The sequence below is a fragment of the Amyelois transitella genome, chromosome 27 (assembly GCF_032362555.1).
Source record: "Amyelois transitella isolate CPQ chromosome 27, ilAmyTran1.1, whole genome shotgun sequence".
Classification (NCBI taxonomy): Eukaryota; Metazoa; Arthropoda; class Insecta; order Lepidoptera; family Pyralidae; genus Amyelois; species Amyelois transitella.
Genome location: NC_083530.1, coordinates 3380409 through 3406016, shown reverse-complemented (window position 1 = coordinate 3406016; position 25608 = coordinate 3380409). Strand labels below are relative to the sequence as shown.

The following is a 25608-nucleotide window of genomic DNA, read 5'->3' as shown; positions in this document are numbered from 1 at the left end:
AATTTAGAGACAGAGTGATGCTAAGTACCCAGTATTTATTTTTATGAAAGCTACTTTAAGTACCCGAAACCGCCGAGCTTGCATGAAGAGAGTTATGAATGTGGATGAAGCGAAGGAAATATGCAGAGATCGTGGCAAGTGGAAAGAGGTAGTCTCTGCCTACCCCTCCGGGAAAGAGGCGTGATTTTATGTATGTATGTATGGAACTTTAAGTTCAAAAATATACACATTTTTTACTACATATTCTAGTTGAATCAAATAGGAAAGGGCATCGACAGAACGAAATCAATTATCAAACCCAGGTCCTTTTGAATAAAAAACAAGCACATTTACCACCGTGTCAGTGGGTGAAAAGGAGCAGAAAGTAAGTGATTGACAAGAAAGAGCAATCTTCCGCTTGTGACCGACAGTACGGACCAAGCTCGTAAAATTTTATAACGAATTTTTAGTGCCAACTTTACGGCGTGCCTGTAGAAGCGTAAATTAAAGTACTAATAAAACGAATTGATAGAAGTGGCTTCGGTCATTTTGTACCGTGAATCTGATTACTAAGTTATACCTATGAAGTTAGTGTTCAGGTTCAGGTTAATCTATCTAAACCTCCAGGTTGTAATTGCAGAATTCAAAATTTTATACATACATACATAAAATCACGCCTCTTTCCCGGAGGGGTAGGCAAAGACTACATCTTTCCACTTGCCACGATCTCTGCATACTTCCTTCGCTTCATCCACATTCATAACTCTCTTTATGCAAGCTAGTCGGTTTCGGGTACTCCTGACCTGACCTTTTGCTAGAACGTCTCCGATTTGTTCAAGGTACTTCGTCTAGGCCTTCCCACTCCACCCTCAAACCTCCACAAATTCGAAATTTACCCTGTATAATCGGCTTTTTAATTTAATCTTATCAAAAAATACAGAAAATACCGCTTTTTTGCAGATCATGTATATTATCAATCGACTTTAAAAGGTGAAGTAATGTACATCAATTTTTTTTCTCACAACACGACCTAGGGTACAATATCGACCTAACAATGTACAGTTGACATTCCTCTCCCACGTGACCTGTTAGAATACCGTTCACAGAAAAAATAATTGGTGCGAGAACCCAAACAATGGTTGATGAGTGGAGCAAGCTGTTAACAGTATGTGACCTCGGTGTTAACATATTCAGAGGCATATATATTAGAGGCAAATATATATATAATATATATATATATATATTAGGTTTGTAAACTAAATTATTAAAATTTCAAAATTTGTGTTTGTTCAGATGCATATTTTAGAATGTGAGTCTTTTAATTATGTCTACCTCGTAAGGAATAGGAGACGTAATGTATGTAACACTCTGGAAATATCTTTAAAAAGAAAACAAAGATACATTTACTAAAATCAATAAAATTACATAAAAGGTATGTTATTAAAATTTACTGGTATATTTTCATGGCTATATTTAATTTTAAAATTTATTTGTCAACAAAAGGCGTATCAACATTTTGTTCATTTAACTATTTAAGTATTTATTAAAGAATATAGTACCCTCTTGTCCTAATATCCTAATACAAGTGTCAAAATTGAGGGCTATTTCGACCTATATGATTTGTCCAGTATATTTCGTAATTATTTATTAATATAAATCTGTGTGTTTGTACCACATAAAAGATTCGGCACAAACAATTCTACCTATTCTAGATATTCACGTCTATGTCCCTTGCGGGGCAGATATATCCAAAGGCCACGCTCAGCTGTAGCGATAGGTTGCTAGCACATCGCTTACAAGAGGAATCCCAAGTTTATAAACCTATCGCGTAGTAGCCTTTCGCGTAGAAAGATATGGAGTGATTCTATTCTAAAGTGCCGAGAACCATACGGCAAAAATTCCGCTAAATATTTAATTAAAATTCATAATACGTTAGCATGTTACACCATAGCATGATGGGCCTACTAAGGAGCGTGGGCGGACGGGTATGGTTTTTTCTCTTTCGACCCGGATTTCACCACAACGTGTATGATAAAAGAATAAAATATTGCTTCTTCTTGTTCCAAACAAGGCCATTGGAATGATCAATCTGTTTAGAACTCGCCAACTATTGTTGTTTAGCATTGCGCCGACGTCTTAATATCGAAATATGTAAAATGTGCAAGCGATATTTCTAAAACATTGGTTTCTACTGATAGGAGCATTAATACAACAATAATTTTGCTATGTGTTCCCAGCGTGGTGGAAAGTCTTCTTTTAGGTGACAATCGTGCCTGAAACATCGCTCCCGAAAAGTAAAGTTTATCATATGATAATAACAAACCCGTTCTTATTTTATAAAAACATCTCAAATACCAGGAGTTTTCGGCAGACATATGTATTTCCGCTTAACAGTGGATACACCTTTTGTTTCATCCACATTCGTAATTCTATTCAGGCGAGGTCATCAAAAAATTACTTTAAAAAAAAACTAACAGAAATAAAACAAAAAACAACGTTAAATGTATCGAAAATTGATACGTAGACAATAACTAATAATAATAATCAATTATGTAAAAAAATTACACAAAAAATATAATAAAATACACCTATACAAATATAATTAATCCCATAAAGAATTCATCTTTTAATATTCGACATGCAAGCCCTAAAAATAAACATAAAGTGTGTGCAAACACTTTTCAAAAAGAATTCTCAAAGGAAAATGTACCAATATGAAGGGTTCGGGCTGTACGGTTTAAATTCCACAGGTCACCGCTACAAAATTGCAAAATATGGAAAGCATAGAACAATTATTCTTAAAATTTTAGTTAGATCCTTCATAGATTATAAATTTCATCAAAATCAGACTAAAGTTGGAAAGCTATCGTGTTACAAACACACAAACCCTAAGTTTATTGGTAGATCGTTTGGTTCAATTATAGTCACCATTCAGGCAGTGAAAGTTGACCCTATATGGTTTTTCAATTGTGCATATAAAATAGTTGACATTCTTCTTCTTCCTCCTGGCTTTAGACACAGTTGCATCCTCACCACTTTGGAGAGGAGCCCGCGGTATGCCGTTGACCATGGATCCTGGATTGGGTGAGTCAGGTTTTAACACGAAGCGACTCCCACCTGCCCTCGGCAACCTTTGCAGTTAAATCTAACCCGTATTGAATCGTTCATACCTACGCATTCTGATGCATGAATGTACGGGTTGTTTCACGAGGTTTTTCCTCACCATAAGCGCATCGGTTAGTATTCAAACTAATGTACATAACTTTTAAAAATCAGCGACTTTATTAACCTTAATGACAATGACAATTAAATTAATGAAAACAGTTATAATATTATTTGTGAAACAAAATTTATAAAATAATTGTAACTTTCAACAATAAACTTCATTGGTCTTGTAGTAAAGATGTTATAACTCCTCTCTATTTATAATAATTGACCCAGTATCTTGGGTAATCAAAGCTGTACTCGTAAGAATATTCAAATCAGCATAATTTAACATGATTCTGATTGCAAGTCAATGTCGAATTCTTTAATAATACAGATCAGTAGTTAAATTTAAAATTTAATGTGTATTGCATCACAATTAGAAAAAGTAAAACATGGTTCTACATTGATGTCGAAAAGCATTCAATTCTATGGAGTACCTTTGACTGTCTAATTATAAGTATTGTTTAAAAAACCGCGACTTTTTAATCATATGGTAAGTAACAATTGAATTATTTATTCATCATCCTCCTGCCGTTCCAGTTTCATCGTCACCGCTCTAGAGAGGATCAGATATCTTTTAAAGACTGTTGGCTCTGTCTACTCCGTAAGGACGTTTTTATATGTATGTATATAAATTAAAGTCCACCACTGTGGAGAGGGGCCCGGGGTATTTCTTTGACCATGGATTGGGTGAGTCAGGTTTTTACACGAAACGGCTCCCGTCTGACCTCCACAACCTTTACAGGGGAACCTAGCCTATGTATATTGGATCGTGGTCACAACATTAATTACACCATATTAAAATATCTATAGAATCTTTTTCTGTATTTTTTTTTAATACTTCTCTACTACTTTTTTTTTCTTAAGGAGAACGTTAGTTTTAATCTACAATTTTTTGAACTTAATAGCAATTCTTTCTCTTTGTCTCGTTTGTTTGTAAACTCTCGCGCATAAAGAAACAGGTCAGATGTACCCGAAACCGTGGATGAAGCGAAGAAAATATGCAGACATAGTGGAAAGAGGTAGTCTCTGCCTACCCCTCCGGGATGATTTTATGTATGTATGTATGTACATTAAATACAGTCATAGGAATTTAAAAAATATAACGGCGGATTTAACCCAATTAATTCGTGTTAGTGTATTCCCGTTTGCAACCTCCACGTGGGGTCCTGATGACCGCTTTCCTACCCTTTCTACTTTGCCTTGTCTTCGGCGTCCTACTTCTGTATACTAAATGTTGTGTCACAATAAAACCACAGCTTTTTGTTGAAATCGGAAACCAATTTTGTTTGTTCGGTATTCGGACCGAATGATATTAATTCAATATTAATGGCAGCGAACGGTTATTTCTGAATTGATAGCACATTTTAGTACATTATATTACTTTTTAAATAGGTATATGCTGGTTTAGACTCTGAAAAGAACATAATGGTAACCTTCTGTTCCTCTTTTCGTGCAGATTGTAAGAATCAATCAAGGAAAAGGCTAAAAAAATAAACTTGGTTAACCTTTTCAGCGCCAAAGTCTGATATATAAGACGTTAAAGTTTCGTGCCCTCGCCGCCAAAGTCTGATATATCAGACAAATAAATCTTACCAATTTAACTCTATTTTTTCTAATCGTTATAGTACCTGATCACATATGCATAAAATTTTCAGACAGTTTATACTTTAGTTAATCAAAAATAACAATTTCACAATGTATTATAACGTTATTTTAATAATAAATTATTAAAAAAGAAACCGTGTTTATTGATTAAATCCGACTCTTTTTTTATTTGAACCCTCAGCGCCAATGTCTGATATATAAGACATTAGTGATGTTACATTACAATGCAACTACCAAAGCCTAAATAAATAAAATAAATCAGGTACTCTAAAAAGAAACTTCTAAAAAAGTCAGAATTATACAGATTTTTGTTTTGGGCATAAACATTTTTAAGTGTGATGTTATTTTACAAGTTTTACCACAGAAAATGGAATTATTTTCAAATTATGTTTTGAATCGAATCCAGTAAATTTCATGGTATGTCACAACACTATAGCGACACGATCATGCATCAGTCTCGTGCGCCAACGTCTGATAAATCAGACACGGAAGTGACGTCAGAGGCGATAGATGTTTCTAGAACTATTTATTTTGTGCTGTACAATGAGGGTAGGAGATATCGATAAATTATGGAAGTACCCTGCAAAATCATGTTATTTATTGGGTTATCATGTTTGCGTTGCTGTGTTGATGTATTATCATTGTAAATTAATATTTATTGAAATATGACCACTACAGAGGAGTTGATTAGGATTTTAGAAGGAACTAGTGATGGTGAATTTGAAAGTGATGAAGTGTTCTTACATAATCAACAGGTAAGTTATTAAAAATTATAATACAATAAAATAAAGTGTTCTCAATCTAGTGTAGTTACTCTGCTCTGATACAATATAGTGTTTGTAATTTTCTTTTTTTATAAAGGAATATTGAAATTAATACCTATAAAGATGTTACCTTTAGAAAAAAAACTTCCTATCAAATTTATTTTCATATTTTTTATTTCGTGTTACTAAAAATATTAGAATTTTGTGAGTAATTTACAACGATTGTTTCAGGGACAAGATGACGAATTTAATTGGTTGGCAGGAGCACCGCCGCCTCCAGTTATCGACGAGTTCGATCATTTTACGTCAGGAATATCACCAAGTTTAATATCAAAGGCTTCGTCTGAACTGGAAATCTTTGAACATTTTATTAATTTAGAACTTATCGAACATATGGTTAAATGCACTAATCAATACCATCAACGTCTAGTGAGAACTCTTCCATTGAAAACGTACTCAAGATTACACCGATGGAGTGACGTCACAGTACAAGACATGTATATATTTTTAAGTGTCACCATGTTAATGACAAGAAATTCACATTTGTCTATTGAAGAACATTGGTCGACGGATCCCCTATTATGTGCTCCTATATTTGGGAAGTTAATGACTCGCAACAGATATTGTATGATTTTAGGTATGCTCTGTTTCCATGATCTGACAGCAGCACCAGCATCAACGTCTGATTTAAGACTAACTAAGCTAGAATTTATTATACAACACGCACGTAGATTGTATAAAGAATCATTGGTTCCTTACAAGAATTTGTGTATCGATGAAAGCATCGTCCCTTTTAAAGGGCGCCTTGTTTTCAAGCAATATATGCCTAGAAAACGAAATAGATTTGGGATAAAGCTTTTTGTACTATGTGATATTGAAACTGGATGCATAGTGGACTTCATAGTATATTGTGGTGCAACCACTGATGTTGCAGATATTCCGGATTTGGGCAAAAGTGGGTCTGTCGTAGTTAAACTCCTTGAAGACTATTTTGATTGTAACAGGTGCTTATATGTTGACAACTGGTACAGTAGTTCTTCGCTGTTTAAGTATTTAAAAAATAAGAAAACTTACGCATGTGGCACGGCTAAAGTATCTAGGCGTGGGATGCCAAAATTTAAAAAAATTAAGAAAGGCGAAGTGGATTCCCATTACTGTGGCTCGCTAATGGCATTAAAATGGAAAGACAAAAAAGATGTTATAATGTTAAGTACAGTTCACGACAGTAAACTTGTGCCATCTGAAAAAATCGATCGCGTTACCCGTCTACCGAAAATGAAGCCTGAGTGTGTGATTGATTACAGTAAAAATATGGGATCAGTTGATAGAACAGATATGATGATAAGCTCATTAACGATCATGAGAAAGACTGTAAAATGGCACAAAAAGCTGGGTTTCCACATTTTCGACATGCATTTATTAAATTCCTTTTTTATTTACAACGCCATGAGCATGACAAAGCTTGATTTAGCGCAATTTCAGTTGAATGTGATACAGCAACTCATAAGCAAACACAAACCGGCAGCTGATGTATTGACCATTATACCGCGAACTTCACAAAGACAAAGTCTTGATAGTAACCCTTTACGTTTACTTACAGCCGCGGCTGTAAAGCATATGCCAAAACTCATTCCGGATAGGAAATGTCAACGGTGCAAAGTTTGCACTAAAAACAAAATCAGATCCCAGACTCGGTATTACTGTGCAGAATGCAACGTTTATTTATGTGTAGATCCCTGTTGTAGAGTGTATCATGAAAAGAAGGATTTGTAATACTTATCAGGAATTGGAAAATACCTACTTGAAGGGTATAAAAATTTGATGGCTAATTCCCTTAAAATTTAATCAGCTAAACTTTTACACTCCGTATAATGTATACCTACTCACCTAATTATGTTATCATTTTTTGTTATACATACCTAAGTACCGGAAGAAATAAAAATAAGTTTTTTGATTCATAATATTTTTTATTTTATCACGACAAATCAAATTCCCTTGAACTTTAATAAAATAAAAGTAATTCTGTTTCCTATTTTATCAAAAAATAGTATCATAATTACTTACATTTCAAGTAAATAGATTATGTATTCCAAATCATCATTTTTAAACAAACCTTATACCTATTTATCAAAAATAGAATATTAAGATTTGTACTGACTGCAATGATAAGTTAGAATAACTTATTGTCACCTGCCAGATGCCAAATAACATTGTTGTACAATAAAGATTTATCTTATCAACACACTGAAACCGCGTCCCACCGTGTTCAATGTGCGTGCGCGCAGGTATATTTGTCCTGAAATAAAGCGGGCAAAAGTCAAATCGTTGTCAGTTTGACTTTTGCTGTTTTTAATACAAAACCGCCATATGAGTAAGTAGGCCAAATCAAAAAAAAAAACATATCAAAAGAAACATTAAAATAATCAATAATAAAATATACAGCTAAAAGTAGAGCTACTTATTATTATGAGTATAGTCGTTTATCAAACTGAATTATTGTTTTTCAGTCTCGGATACTTCTATGTTGTGAGTATGTTCATTTAAAAGCGTCCGTAAAAAATTTAAAATTTTGACGTAACAACGTGTACGCATACAAGGTTGGATATAAGTATTTTAATTCCTCGTTGAGTAAACGACAAAAATGTTCATTCCTGTTATCGGTTGCACTAAGTGATGCACATTCTGGACATGATTTCACAGTCACTTGCGGTGGGTCCTCTTTTACTTGCTCAGGAAGCATTTTTGGCAAATTTTTTTTAACCCTTTCTTGTAAAACAGATTTGAGGAAAACAGTTTGAGTTGCATCTTCATCGCTGTCTGAAAACTCCTTCCTAACTCGTTTGTTATCTGGAAAATTTTACATGAATTAAGAAATTACTTATTATTTATTTAGCATGCTTTCCTTCAGAGATTTTAATTTCGTGTAAATAATGTTTTAAGCGAGGTCATCATTAAAGAAAGTGATTGTATTGCTGCATGAAAACAATATTTCTCTGCCGTTACCGGTACTTTACATTATTTTACTACAAAAAGTAATTGAAAATCATAACTCTTTGAAATACAGTAAAAGCTTACCTTTAGCCATGGCAATTGAAAGTAAAAAAACTTGAGACGACGAAAAGAAAAATTACACTTTCAGATGATTCAAGTTAGTCATGTCATGTAGGTAGGTAAGCAAGTCATGTAGTGTAGGGTAGGGTAAATTTTTACACAAGGAATCGTTTTTTGTCTTTAAAATAAATATAACTTGATTTAAGGATTGTTAGATATTAATACGATCATCAGATCTAGTAAAATGAATATTGTCTCCATCATTTTATTAATTTAGTAATAAATCAATAAGTTAAAAGTAAATCTTTTGTAAGGTATCGAAGTTTATGACCGGAAGTTGGCACATCACTAACACTTGTTAGAAACTCATAATAAGCATACGCCACTGTCTGATATATCAGACACGTAGTGATGGAATTAATATCATCATTACTTGTGCGTTTTTTCACTGTACGCCACTAAGATTTCAATACATTTTGTTCTAATTATTTTGTTTAAACTGTTTCAAGGAGTACAAAATAATTAAATAAACTCCATGAAACTAAAAAAATACAATAGATATATTTTTATAATGATTTATTTAATAAAAATTAATAAAATCGATACTTAATAACAACAACACTAGTAAAACAACCACGTTTATTGCCGTGGCGTGTGGTGAACGTTTTTGACGAAAACTCTTGGCGTGGAAAGGGTTAAATTTTTTATATATATGTGATATGATTACAGTGTATATTTGTATGTAAATAATCATTATTTGGTTAATAAAAAAGCAGCTTTTTCAAAAATTTATAGTTTAAAATAGTTTTTAATCATTTAATGTTTCATAATTAAGAAAAGCAATGTATTATAGCATTCAAATAAGTTAGGCATCATTGTCATATTAATATTTAGTTCATCCTCATTATTAACCAAATCAACTAAGTTTAAAAGATTGATCAATTATAAAATTTGTGTACAAGGTTTAGGTCTCGAATTTAAAATTAATTTCAAAGTTTCGCCAAAATCTCTGAAGTACTCAACTTTATTTTCAAGTTTTAGCAACATGCTTTGCCTACATAATAAATTTTGGCTAATTTTTCGTCAGCTTTTTGATAAATTCAAAATATTAACTTAATTACCGCAGAAGATTACAGAGGTTATAAAAAATGACTTTTAATTTTTAATTGCTTTTCAATTGTTTAATTGATTAAAAAATAATATGACCTTTAGCTTTAAGTTATAAAATGCTCATATTATATAAAGTAGTGTCTATTCTGGAATCACCTTAATTTGTGAGGTTTTTAAATTTCTTTTTTTTTAACAACCATATCCAATCTTTGTGGTTAAAACTTAAATTTAAAATTAACTGCTACTTTCTCAAAACAATTGAAAGTGTTTAGAAAGTTAAAGATATTAGAAATGTGAAATTTTACTTTATAACGTCGAATTATTTTCATCGTCAATATTTTTAAGAATTTTGAACTTAAGTCTTAGTTCATCTTGAGTTCCTTTTTACTACGCTTTTATTAGCTTGGGTTGTATGTATGTATGTATGTATGTATGTAACGGAATCTTTGAGCTTAATTTTCACTGATTTCTAAACGTCTGATCAACTTGAAACTTTGCACACGTATCAAGGACCGATGACAATGCAATATTTTGATAAGAGTTTCTCATTATCCTTATTAAAACTGCCAGGATTAATAAATTCATTTTTAGATCCTTCGTATGAGAGTAAGAGAGACAGAGATAGCACCATTGCCAGTAATCTCTATACAAGAAACCAAGAAGTTCTGACGTATAAGGAGTCCAAAAAGAGATGTAATATATTTCCATATAATGTTACTATTAACCTGAGACTTTTTTATTTCATCGCATCGGTCCATTTAGAATTACCATTAGAAACAATAGTAGAATTAGTAGAATATTTTAAAACAATAAAAAATATATAAGTAATAAAACAAAAGTAATAAATGAAAATTGAACAAGTAAATTTACAACAATACAAGAATAAAGTTACTACCTACAGAACTTTGTGATATTTAATACGTATTTAACATATTAATGCAATTCTTGAATTAACATTAGGTATCTTTTGCCTATTTATAGTAGCAACACTGTAATACTCGTTTAAGAAATGAGTGACATTTATTTATGTCAAATAAGTTTTGCAGTAAGTTTCGAATTCGATTAGAAAACCTGTAAACTTTCTTTCTGTTTTTTTATACCGGTGCCTGTGTATTTACCTATTTGCACTTTGTTTTGTGCTGATAACTTGTCGTTATTTGTAGTTTGGAATCTTCCGTTGAGTCGAGCTTTGTTCTTCCGGATATTCGTGTGATTTTATCATCTGAGATTGGACTCTGACTGTGTTCACTGTGTTGTGCAGATAGAACTCCTGTAAAAAGTACCTGATTATTTGAGATAGGAGTCCCAAGTTTGTGTTTGTTTTTGTGAAAGACAGTTTTACAACGAAAGTGCCACGATGTCTTCCATAAACATTGTTGCGTTCCTGGTTGTAAAGGCAGTGGAGGTATGTTTGAAATATTTTTGTTCCTGTATCAATCTGCCTCTTAATCTTGTGGTTTGATTCCTGGCAAGGCCACAATCGAAAATTATTATGTTTGCTGGATAGTCAAAAATATTATTAACAGTGATTTATCACTATAAAATTCTTTTCAACTGGGTTTAACAATCATCATACATACATATAATCACGTCTATATCCCTTGTGGGGTAGACAGAGCCAACAGTCTTGTAGAGACTGATAGGCCACGTTCAGCTATTTGGCTTTAAGATAGAATTGAGATTCAAATAGTGACAGGTTGCAAGCCCATCGCCTAAAAAAGAATCATCATTATGAGAATATTATGAGATTTAATCCAATCAGGCCACATATAACTTTAAGAAAGTTAGTTGTGAAAACCTCCGGCGATGGGCGCATGGTTGCGCATGTTAAGTCTTTTCTAGTAAGATAGTTATACCAGAAGTGTTAACTTCCAAAAAATAATTGTATAAAAAAACTAAAAAACTACCCGTTTTATTGCAAATCGAACTAAAAAATAGAAAATAAATAATAGTTTAAAAAAAACTAAAAAACTACGCTTTTATTGCTAATCAAACTAAAAAATAGAAAATAAAAATTAATGACAAAGGAATTCAGTAGTAGCAAGTCGAACAATCAGTTATAGTCAGTTGTAGTAGTAATTACCTCGGATTAAAATTATAACAAAATTAAATTTATAAACAAAACAATTTAAATCAGAGTAAAAAGCGTGGGGTGCATTTTACTTCATTTTCATAACTCTCTTGTCATAAATATATGCTAATAGAATGATTTTAATATTTACTACATCAGGCACCCCACGCTTTTTACTCTGATTTAAATTGTTTTGTTTATAAATTTAATTTTGTTATAATTTTAATCCGAGGTAATTACTACTACAACTGACTATAACTGATTGTTCGACTTGCTACTACTGAATTCCTTTGTCATTAATTTTTATTTTCTATTTTTTAGTTTGATTAGCAATAAAAGCGTAGTTTTTTAGTTTTTTTTAAACTATTATTTTAATTATGTTTTTATTTCTCAGAGACCTTACGTAATCTAAAATATAAAAATAGGAAAAATAATAATTTAATAGGTAATATATGAGTATTAGTAGCACCATTTTAATTTTTTAAATAAATATCATATGACGTGTATCATGGATGTCGTAAAGGCGACTAAGGTGTAAGATAAACATAGGATTCTTCTTTTAGGCGATGGGCTAGCAACCTACCACTATTTGAATCTTAATTCTACTCGTATCAACAATCCAAATAGCTGAACATGGCCTTTTTGTCTTTACGAGACTGTTGGCTCTGTCTACGGCGTAAAGGATAAAGACGTGATTATATGTATGTATGTATTATTCGTGGTACATACATGCACAATTGCACATTGCACACTCACATTTTGTATTTATGTAACCAAAAAATGTATTGTGACAATGAATAAAACATTTATCTATCTATCTATTAAGAAAAATAAATCAACAGATTAAAAGTGCACTCCCTCAACATAAAAAGGCAAATTCATTTGCTTCCAGTAAAAAAAAAAGAAAATGTTTTATTTATTTTAATGTCATTCGCCTACGTAAATTTTTGTGTGGCCAGTATTAATGGTATCCAATATCAGGCCATTACTCCATTAATATTGCCAGGCAATTTTAAACCGTATTTTTAATGTGAATGAAATGTTTTTGCGTAAAAAGAAACTGATGTGAATTGTACAAAAATTGGCAGGAGAATTTTAAAAAGAGAACTCGTTTCCCCTTGTATCATATATACACATATTATACAAGATGAAAACGAGTTCTCTTTTTAAAATCGAGAATTTTGCATCAAAATATTTTAAGAGTGAATCATACACTCGAATGAAAAAAGAACAATACTTGCCTTTGAACCTCACTCCGCGTCCTTATCTCTGCGGGATATAAGTACTTACGAGTACTATTTAAAATGAAAAGTTCTGTGTCAAGAATTAACACTCTGAACTGACAAACTCGCAGTGGATGAAGCGAAAAAAGTATGCAGGGATTGTGACAAATGTTATATTTAGTTTCTGCCAAGTCCCTCGGGAAAGTGGCGTGATATTATGTAGGTACGTGTAGACCTATGTCACAGCTTAACCGCTTAATCGATTTATATGAAATTCGAAATAAGGGGAGTTCACGTCAGCCGTGGTTAAACGTAATTTAAACAGACGAAGTTTCAATTAACAGCTGCCTACTTACATGTGACTTAAGTCGAATCAAAAAGTTATATACTTAACAATATATTTCCTCCGGTAAAAACATTTTTCCTTCCCAAACTTCTAACAAACAAAGTACAAAGTCAATCACCGAATTCAATCGGAAATATTGGTTCGATTATTCAAATTTCCGGCTCCAAGGTTCCAAATTAGTGAAGCGACGCAAAAAGTTTGAAAAGTATCGTCTGTCGAAAGTTTGAGGAGTACTGGAAGGCGTGAATTGATTGATTAAATATTTTACTTCGAGCGACTGAAGGTAAAGTGATGGTAGGAGTGAGTTTTTAAAGGAATTACCTACGTGGTATGGTTGAAGTGATATTGAATCTCCAATCCATCCTATTCATTCAAAAGTGAAAGTAAAAAAATAGAATTTATTCATAAAACACCATAACAAAAAGACAAAAAAGGAAACAATAATATGTACAAAAATAGACATATAGTATGGTGCTCCTGAAATGGTACCCTCAAGCCTATCCTTAGTCGGCTTTTACAACATCAATGGGAAACATATGGAGAGGTTCTATTCTAAAATGTTGGAAACCAGACGGCACTTTTATTATGAATCCTAGGCGAAATTCCATTAACAAAAAATAACCCCTAAGTATCGAAACAGATAGTTTTAAGAAAAACTTGGACATTTATTGCAGCTATGAATTACAGCCAGCCCATTTCGGTAAAATACAACGTGCCTAAAAATATAAAACTTGATTTTCGATATTTTTCGGTAAAGTACCGTAATTGCCGTGTCGAAGCACTATTTCCGATTGGCAATCGGTATAAAGTGACATGTGGGATGAAATAATAAATCATTTTTATCTGATTTTTTTTTATATGTAATATTTATATATCTTCTATTTTAGTTTGCGGTTTTCTTACATACATATGTACATATGGTCACGTCTATATCCCTTGCGGGGTAGACAGAGCCAACAGTCTTGAAAACACTGAATGGCCACGATCAGCTATTTGGCTTAATGATAGAATTGAGATTCAAATAGTGACAGGTTGCTAACCCATCGCCTAAAATAGAATCCCAAGTTTGTAAGCCTATCCCTTAGTTGCCTTTTACGACATCCATGGGAAAGAGATGGTCCTATCCTTTTTCATATTGGTGCCGGGAACCGCACGGCACAAAATAATTTAAAAGCGATTAAACCAGCTAAATTAATCAATGTCAACTATACAACAAGAATAACTACAGAAATATGTATTATTTTTTAATCTAAATGGTGTTAGTGAAGGAAATCAAGTGTCAAATTCAAAGATAACGTACCTCGTCACATAAATTCAAAAACGTAATGAATTTTATTTATCTCCGCATTCAATCACTTTTGAATGTCAGTGTACACTTTTTTAAAAAAAAAACAAACGAGTTCTGCCCATCTCGTCTGGTGGGATAAGCGATAATTTGCGATACGAAAATAATTAAAAAAAATATATACATTGACAGGAAAAAATTAAGATTTTTACGTTGGTATAATTTTATGGTTCCGTAGTGAATAACCCTTTTATTTTCGCCATGTTGCAAGGAATAAATAAAATTAAATAAATATTTTCTTTGGACATTGCTTTTAAGATAACTAAGAATCGATTAATCTGGCGCAAATTAACCCAGGATAATGAGAGAGGAAGATGATAAATAGTTTTAATGTATTTTCTTTCTTTTTCAGGTACTTAACCTACGGTTAGACGTTATGAATGTAAGATGTATTTACGGTAGAAGAACAATTTTTGATTGAATGACACACGTTATTAGTGGCAACCCATCTTTCTTGACCGTTCCAAATGCACATCTCTACGCTCTTCAAAGCTGGTATAACCACATCCCAACAAGTTGCAAGCAGATGTTTATGCTAAAACCTACTTTTAAGTTCACAACCTGTTTTGTTGTGGGTGCTATTGAAATAATTAGAGCGTTTATGTGGTCGTTCGACTGGCTTAAAACGTGTATCATAACGTGTGCCGTCTGGTTTTCGGCACTCTAGAATATTTCTTTCCCATTATGTCGCAAAAGGCGAAAAAGAGAAAGCTAATAAACTTAAGATTCTTCTTGTAAGTGATGGGCTGGCAACCTGCCACTATTTGAATCTCGATTTCATCTTAATCGAAACAGCAAAACGAAGCCTATCAGTATTATCAGACAGAGCCAACAGTCATTAAAAGACTGAAAGGCCATTCTCAGCAGATTGGATCAGTGACAGGATTGAGATTCAAATAGTGACAGCATAGCTTGCTAGCCCATCCCTTAGTCGCCTTTCACATCATCCATGGGAAAGTGGAGTGGTCCTATTCTTTTTTCTATTGGTGCATGGAACCACACGGCACAATATATCATAATATATCCTTCTATACCTACTGGAACCTACTACGTTTATACCTCAAAAGTACACATCACTGATCCTCCTAGACGTATGAAAGCCTGAAGCTTTACAATTCCATTCCATAAAAGACAAAGGATTGATGCATTCTCTAATACAAACATTTCTCTTTAGCAACCATGTAAGGAAACTACACAGAGACTGGGAACTTAAATGCTATTTCACACGAGCTTAGCTAACTAAGCAGCAAAATAATTTTTTTTGTACCTTTATTAAATAAGTACTGAATTTGAATGTTACAAACATTGAGCAAAGTTTATATGATAAGGTGCTTTCCATACATACATATAGTCACGTCTATCTCTCTTGCAGGGTAGACAGAGTCAATTGTCTTAAAAATACTGAGAGGCCATATTACGCTGTATGGCCAAAAGATGGAATTAAGATTCAAATTGTGACAGGTTGGAGTTCTACTTAAGTATAAAATAATAATAAGAATTAGGTACTCGTAAAGTTAATCATTTTTTTAATTTGCCTACACAAAATTTTCGAAATTCTACCTCTGCCAAAAACAAACTTCATGTAGAACTGTTGCGTCCCTATAGCTTACTTTATCGTACACTAGCGACCCGCCCCGGCTTCGCACGGGTGCAAAATTATAAATGTTATTATACATAAAAACCTTCCTCTTGAATCACTCTACCTGTTACAAAAAACCGCATCAAAATCCGTTGCGTAATTTTAAAGATTTAAGCATACAGACAAACAGACTAAAATAGCGACTTTGTTATATTCTATGTAGTGATAGGACTATGGGCTCTTGTGCAAGTAACTTACTAAGCACAAGAACTTAGCTCGTGTAAGTACTCCACGATTCAAGTTTAACGCTCTTGCTGAGCAGGTAGCTAAATGACTGGGCGAAGCGTAGCAAAACATCGTAGGCAATAAACTATGCAAAATTACAATAAATACATCTCGACTCTGCTGCATTAACTTAAGGTTGAAAATTGTACGTATCTTTTTGTACACTAACGATGTTTCTAAAATTATAAGATACCAAGCCACGCGAACGGTTACCGATATTACAAATTCGATTTTGAACGTTACTACAGTAGATTTAAAGATTGATATTACTTCTGGATTTTAAGTGATTATTGGATGTTTTGGTTTTGAGACAGTGATGCCACGCGTATAGTACTTGTTACTGGTTTTCTTTTTTTTTTTTTCAAGTGGGAGTTATTTCTTGTCGTTTGAGGTGAAAAGATATCTGAGAGGATTGGAATTAGAGGCTTTATAATATTTATTCTATAATCTATGTATATCGCGTGGTTCTTGGCACTTTTAGAATAAGACCCACTCCATCTTTCCATGGATATCGTAAAAGGCGATAAAGTAAAAGGATAATAAATTTGTGTCAGCAAAGACTATATTTGCGATACATAACTAACTATATAAATACTTTTTGTGGACAAATAATAATAGCATGAATAGAAACCAGTCCTCTAAAAAAGTATCAGCATCAATAACAGAATTACTGTTACTTTAAGAAAGAAAGATTGAAAAAAAAAATGTTTATTTGGTACAAAATACAAATTAATTGTGGGGTAGACAGAGTTGACATAAATGCTAGGTTGCTAGACCATCGCCTGCAAGAAAAGTCCCAATTATTGGCAACACAAAGTTAGCTTGGCAATACCGATTTAACGTTATTAATCAATCTATTAAATAGGGGAAGCTATACTAGCACAAAATTCCCATGTGCAACCTGGCATTCACGTCAACTCTGTCTACCCCACAAGGGATGTAGCCTAGCCTAGTTAGCTCATAGCTTAAAAAAAGAATACCAAGTTTTTTAGTCTATCTATTAGTCACCTTTTACGACATCATGAGAAATAGAGGTCTAATTCTAAAGCGCCGGAAACCACACGGCGCTCTAAAACTGTTAAAACTAGTGATACATTAAATAACAAATATATAGTGTCTCTTTTAGATACATTCAATCTTGCATATGCTCTTAAAATTATTGGTATGTGGTTGAATAAAATAATGAGTGTATAGAAGAGTAATTCAGTTAACAGGGAAAGTAAATTGTGACTGTTGTCTGTGACCAATAGAGACAGTGAGGTTGTAAATGTTAATTCTTTTCTGTCATCAGCCTCCTGACCCCACCACTTAATAAGACGAGTCCATCTCTTCTCTATCAATATCGTAAAGGGAGACTTAAGGAATAGGAGCACATACATCTAGTGCAAAATACCATGCTGCTGGCAGCGGAGGAAGAAAATAGTATGTGCCAGCTGCTGCTGTTCCCGTGCATATTGTTAAGTCGATCAAAGGATAAGTCTTGGGACTTTTAAGCTATAAGCTAGCAACGTGTCACTATTTGAATCTCAATATCATCAATACAGATGACACGACAATACTATCCAGCAAAAATCATCAAGTTCAACGTAGCCTTTCAGTCTATCAAGACTGTTGGCTCTGTACCTCGTTAGGGACAATATTACATGCATCTAATATATTTAAACGAGCAATTCTTGTATACATATATTATATAATCAGGATCTCGGAAACGGCTCCAACAATTTTCATTAAAGTTATAGATTAGGGCTTTTCGGCTCAAGAAATCGATTTATTAAGGTCCTAGGTTCGAGAAAAGCTCGGTTCCCAAGATATATAAACATTTTAAAAACCGCGTTTTAAGAAACTATATCAGCGCCATCTCTGGTAAACCGAGCAAAGCTCGGTCAACCGGGTACTGTTTATAATATAAGCAGCGGTTGCGTCCTCACCTTGTTTAGTTCTTTTCTGTATATTCTTTATTTTTACGATCGTGGGACCACTCGACAGGTGCATCAGCGGATACAAAACTGGTTGCTCGCAGCCTCCATAGACTTACAATTATTCCGTGCATTCGTAAAAGAAGATAAATTTCGATGTTATTGTGTGAGAATTATAAGGTTTCGGATGATTAAAAAAGCTGTATTTTACAAATTTATGTGGCTTTTAAGATAAACTATGATTTTTATTAATCCTAAAGTGAATGGGAGTAGTAATCTTAAATGCATCTGCATAATGCTGTATTTTTCGGTTGAATCAGGTTCGAATTAATATGCTTATTTAGTTAAGGTAATGTTTCCTCTAAAAATAATTATAACACTTCGACGGCCTATGTGGCTCAGCGGTAGTCCCGAGTTCGAATCCCGGTCAAGTCATGATGAGAAACGAACTTTTTCTGATTGGCCTGGGTCTCGGTCTTGTTTATCTATAAAAGTTTATCTCTCTTGTTACATTCAAAACTCTTTTCATACATTTACGAAAATGACGGGCACTCTTTACAAAGCCCGTTTTCAAGACACAAAAAAATTAAACATAGCACTCCTCCTCATTCAGAATGTGGGTTGAAAATAGCAAGCCTTAAGCTTCTATTATACTAATAGTTCCAGTTTCAATGTGTCTTTTTCTTAATGTGAAGTTAATGTGCTTTTTTCTCATGGCATCAGGTATTAAGACAAATACAGGGGTGATGGGAGAATGTTGTGGTATAGAGTAATGAAGGATTTAATGCATTCAGTGTAAGAATGGGAATGCTACCTTTAATCTGAGGAATTGAAACGAAACTGGCCAAGTGTGAGTCGGAATGGCACACGAAGGGTTCCTTACCATCATCAAGTTTTTTTACTCAAATATTTATTATATATTATATGTAGGTATGTATTGATGTGCATCAAGAAAATAAATAAGAATAATACTTTAAATAAAGAGAAATATATTTTTTGAATTCACGTAACTTTATGTTTTTTTAAATCGAAAAAATAATTTATGAAGTACTTTCAAATTACTTTTGCTGTATGGGAGCTCCCCTTAAATTATTACAATTCTATCAGACAGCTATCCAGTTGAACGTGGACTTTTTGACACAGAGAGAGATATATATATACTATAAAATAATTCATAAACAAAAGAGTGACGTAAAATCCACTAATTTATTCATTGTAAGCGTCAATAGAAAAAGTTTTTGCATCAAAAAAACATTAAGCAAAGAAATAAATGGTTGGCGAATAAGAAATTGATGGATGAATAAATTCACAAACACACTTTATATTTATCATTTTCGAATTTCTTATGAAAAATAGCTACTGTTTACATTCCGTGAATACATTTTTTATATATATATTTTTTTGTTAATTTATTTACCTACTAGCTTTTACCCGAAGATTCGTCCGCGCGAATAACGCCACCTTTATGCGCGAATTTAGCGCCACCTTTACAAGAATACAGGTTTTTTTCACAAATACTACGGGAACTTTTATTATAACCGGGATAAAAAGTACCCTATATCATTCTCCAGGCTCTAAAAAAGCGCGAGTTAAGCTTGTCTATAGTATAAAAGCAATAATTTTATTCAAAACCGCACGTCCTTGACCCGTGATGTCCCCATTAAATTTAGATAACTCGTTTCCCGTAATAATCTTTACATTTTCGACATAAAAATTGCCACAGGATACAATTCTATGAAGATTAAATATAATTGAAATAACTGCGTTATCGCTTTTAGTGGCAATATAGTTTATTTTGATTTAATTAATATTGAGGACATAAAATGTTTGATATTATTGGAGCGACATCATCATCACATTTGATGAACAGATAAATAATTTATAGAGACGATATTTTTCCACGTCTAAATCCCTTGCGGGGTGGACAGAGTCAACAGTTTTGAAAATACTGATAGGCTCATCAGCTGTTTAGCTTACTGATATAATTGACATTCATATAAAGTGACATGTTGCAAGCCCGACGCTTAAAAGAAGAATTGCAAGTTTATAAGCCTATCCCTTAGTCGCTTTTTACGACATCCATGGGAAAGAGATGGAGTAGCCCTTTTTTCTATTGGTACAGGGAACCACACGACACCAATATAACCAATACTTTATACCAATATTTTAAATTTTATTTACATAAACAAATAATAAACTTTATTGTCCTAATTTCAAAATTACTTACAAGAATTAAAGTTAAAGTGAATAACTCTAAAACACATCACGTTTAAAAAATTATTCTCACCAGAACTCAATCTTGGCCGTCACAGCGGGTGGCACCTAACCACTGAACCATAAAGGTCATTAGATGAATGATGTACAAACTAATCTACGATTCAATTTAATACAGTAGCTCTAACAACTTTGAGATATGTCGCTTGATATTCGGTAAAAAATTACTAATTTAAAATTGTTCCGTTTCACGTTTTTTATATCTATTACGAGTAATATGTTGAGAGCGAGATATTTATCGTAACCGGAATCATATTATACATATGTATATATAATCACGTCCATATAACTTGCGGGGTAGACAAAACCAACAGTCATGAAAAGACTGAAAGTTCACATTCAGCTGTTTGGCTTAATTATTGAATTTAGATTCAAATAGTGACAGGTTGCTAGCCCATCGCCTACAAAACGAACCCCAAGTTTATAAGCCCATCCCTTAGTCGCCTTTTACTACAGCTGGAATTATTCATTCTAATATTTGAAAGAGAATAATAATTAATTTTTTTTTGTTTTTTTTTTTAACAACTGGCTCATTTTGATATTTGATATTTGACACGGAGACAGAAAAACCTTCAGGAGTAACATAGACAATATATTTTTCTGACAAATCCCACAGGAGCGAAGCTTCGTGCAAAAACAAATGTTCAATGTTTTAGCTAAGCTAGTGTTCTTCCTCCTTGCCTAAATCCTGGTAACATCCTCACCTCCGTTGAAGACCCGGGGTGCACCTTTTCTGATTATGACCCTGGTTAGACTAAGTCAGATTTAGACGTGAACCGACTTTCATCTGACCTCCTTAATTTTCGCAGAGGAAACTGACCCATATTAGGTAAAAGTTGCACTAAATAAATGTGCCTGTTCCCTCATTCGCCTTCAACGACATTTATGAGAAACACACTAGAGTGACGTCCTATTCTAATATGCCAAGAGCGATAATTAATTCAAAACTTAATAATAAAGTATTAATGAGTAATATCGCTCTTAAAAATTATTCAACAGTATTGATATGTTTTGATTCTTTGCCTGCGGGAGACGAAATGTTAATTCGTAATCAATATGATAATGAATCGATGAGTAATCATCGATCATCGAGAATCGATATCAAGTGAGTTATGAGCGTAATGGGATTAAGGTAGTCAAAGTCACATTTGTAGTTAAATTCCAGCGGACGGAAATCGGAAATTATGGTGATTCTCTTCTAGAAGAAAATATGTAGCCAAAGAAGCCATTGCAATTATTGTTTCTTCTTTCTGGGGATAGTCTCCATTACATTGTCACGTTTTCTGGAGAGGATGTGCGGAGTGTACCTTGACAATAATTATTATTTTACATCGACATTTGGGTAACTTATAAAATACATTAACTTTAATCATTTTATTATACAGAAAACGTAGATTTAAATTAATATATTTATGAAGTGTATGTTGATATGCAAATTAAGGAAATGGTGGGTTAGTGGCTGCTTTCCTCCGATAAAATTCTAGAACGGCGTAGGAAATAGCCGTAACATTAGTTTTATTATGAACTAGATATCTCTTGTGGGTTTGCTCTATTGGGAATTTCTAAAATTATAACCTGAATGGTTAAAAGCAAACCCATTCTTTTATATTTTATTTATTTTCAGTGCTTTCAATCAAATAGTACTTACTCTACCACGTAAGTAGTATTTGATTAAGTCAATAGTCGTGTAAAAACTGAAAGGCCACGGTCAGCTTTTAATGATATTCCAATGTCGAACCTATATTACTGCAAAGTTTCATGGGCATTTTAATAGTTTGTGCGTTAAAAGTATATCAAACACATATACATTCGCATTTATAATACTAGCTGCGTCCTGCGATTATACCAATTTTTTGTGTTATTTCTGGTTTAAATCTAAAGGTGCACCAAATTCCATCAGAATTTGATCATTTAATTGTATCATTTTACGTAAAAAAGTTACAAAGTACCTACAAACATACATCCATACATCTTTACAAACTTTTACAAATTTATTATATTATTTTAAAAAGTACAGTCTACTCGTGACTAAAATGCTGGTCTGTACTTAAACCCAAAAAATAAATGTATTCTCTATGTTTAATACCAATTTAGCGTTATCGAAAAAAAAAATTCGCTAATTCATGAAAATACTTTCTGTATTTCTGTTGATTCCCCGATTTGTATGAGAAGTTCGAAAGTTTGTTTCGCCTTTGCTATACCTATCGTTGATTAGGAAAAGTTGTTCAGTCTTTTGGCTTAGCCTGTATTTATAAAGGTTAAAGATGACCCGCTTTCCATAGACGTTGAAAAAAAGGCGGACGGAGTTTTACTATACCGCAAAATGAAGCACCCACTGTATATATACACGCCTCACGCACACACTCTCATCAATAGTGTGACTGCCGACCGCCAATACGTCATAGCTAATCTCTTTTTCTGTCACTCACACATGCGTAAAATGCCGCAATTACAATGTTTTTTTTTTCATGCCACATTACGTCTGCCTTTTTTTCTAAGTGTAAGTCGCTATCTATCAATGTAAAACCTACGTAAACGTTTTCGTAAAATTATGGCAATTGTAAAGAGATTTGCGTGACCTTTTACTACTATCTGATTAATCTCTATTCCATCAGTAATCCATTCATTGGAACGTAGCTTTTGAAAATTTTTGATGAAATGGCACTATCTACCTCGTAAGGGTCAAGGACGTAATATCATACACGAAGAATTACATTTTTGTTTCTTGCGTATGCGTTAACTCGTAAATTACTAGATCTTACTTAATAAAATTTGTTCAGATATAAAAAAGATATATCACTCTTGAAGGTTAAGGTTACTAGTGCTATTTTCTTCGACTTCCCGAAAATCGCACTAGTTCAAAGTGGTAATTATTATAATTCTATCGATAATTTGAGACATTGATTTATGTCAAACTTGTAACACTTCTCTTTTAATAACGGGGTAAAAGCAAAATAGAACGGGCCGAGCAAACACAAAGGTTAACTCTGATTAGGCTCTGGCACACTTTATTCTGTTGGGTTGGTCGATAGCACGCCGCGTAAATGTATTTACAACGTGTCAGTATGAGGACGAGCCAAGTCTTGTATTTTTTTGTATTTCTTTTTACTTTGTTAAGCCTCGAAGCTAAGACGTTAATGCTGTTGAAATATTAAGAAGTACATTATTCTCTCTTAAAAAATTTGCGACTAACGAACGACGAAAATAATTCTAATGATAAAAAGTGTTTATTTTTGTCCTTTACGTCAAAACCACTCAACTAGTCTCCATGAAATTTTACAAAGGAATAGTGTGAGAAAGAAGAAGAAAAAGGGTACATTTTACGCGGGCGAAAGCTAGTATTATTAAATAACGAAAACTTTCTTTACTGTTTTGTATCTTGTTGTCTAAATGTCACCTGATTTATTACATGTCCGTCTTTTTCTAAAGGTTAGGTAAGATAAGTAATGCTTTCAGGATTTAGTTTAGGAGTTCATTTGATGTATTTTAAGGCGCAATTAAGTATTTATAATAAAAACATGATAGAAAATGTCACAGACACATAGAAGATGTTATTGAAAATAACATCTTCAGTGTGTCTCATTTTTGGCAGTGAATTCTATGTAACGACATGTTACTCATTACTTTTGTATCTTGAACTGAGTAGAAACCAGCCACAAGTTTCTAGGAACTCGTTAAGATGGCTTACCAAATGATAGAATAAAAATAAAAAGATAGTGATACTTAGATTGCTAATTAATGCCCATCGCCTAAAAACGAGGTATAACAATATCAAAGTCAAAATGGACAGACAACTTATTCTTTAAAAAGTCTTCTTAGACTTTAATGGTCAAAGGCATCTCCAGGCTCCTCTCCAGAGTGGCGAAGATGCAATTCCAACTAAAGCCAGGAGGAAAAATATACCTATTCCTTAAAAATTTTACGACAGGACTTGGCGCTAAACATCCGTACACCTACAGCAATGAAACTCGAGGGGTTAGGAAATTTCATTAGATCGGTCAATTCCGACATCCGCCTTTTCAGGGTTGACTGATGAAAGTGACTTGTCATATTTATTTATTGATGTATTGACAGCTTTCATTGACTTGTTGACTGTTTTCTTAACGTGTGTTTTGGCCAGTTTAATTTTATCGGTTTGAATGTCGTGTCTATGTAATTAATTAAATTATAGCCTGTTTTCAGATACTATGTTCAAACAGATATCTTTGACGTTCAAAGAGATAATTATGGAGTTAGACACTTAATTTTAATGTTTTATATCTAGCTTGGACAAATCAAATATACATCAAATCATGACTACTACTCAGAAAAGTGGGCAGAGACTTCATTTTTGCCATGGTCTCTGAATACATAATGACACAAAGGCTACTTTTTATCTCGGATTTCCTGCGGGATTGATTACACACGGACGAAGTCGCGGGCGGCCTCTTGTATAATAATTTTGTTCCAAACATGCGTACACTATAAAACGGGAGTCATTTTGTCTAAAAACTATAGTACTTATAAGATCATGGTCACAAGCGACACCTGGTTCCTCAACCAGGACTTATACCAGAAACATGATGAAGTTACGCCGACGTAACAAACCTATCACTTAATCGAAATTACCAGAAGCTATAAAAGATTCCTCTTGGACGTGGGCTGCAGAATTGTTTACGAGATAAAGGCATTAAATTCGGCCAAGTAATAAAGATCAGAATAAACATATCGAATTTCCAGTTTCGGTCCGAATGCCATTAAAAATACGGTTTATCCAAGTCACGATCTCGAGAAAGTTACAACAATTTGGAACCTTAACTATTGAGAGTAAGATTGATAATTAAGTGCTGTCAGTTACAGGTAAAGTCGGT

The 25608-nt window shown here is 33.2% G+C and overlaps 1 protein-coding gene across 1 annotated transcript; it reads left to right on the top strand.

Annotated features, from left to right (window-relative positions):
* Positions 1 to 4691: 4691 nt before the first annotated feature.
* LOC106140433 (piggyBac transposable element-derived protein 4-like) lies at positions 4692 to 7331 on the top strand. Its single transcript, XM_013342025.2, has 2 exons — positions 4692 to 5549; positions 5790 to 7331. Exons 1-2 carry the CDS (start codon positions 5460 to 5462, stop codon positions 7329 to 7331), a joined length of 1632 nt encoding a protein of 543 aa, XP_013197479.2. The 5' UTR covers positions 4692 to 5459.
* Positions 7332 to 25608: the final 18277 nt, after the last annotated feature.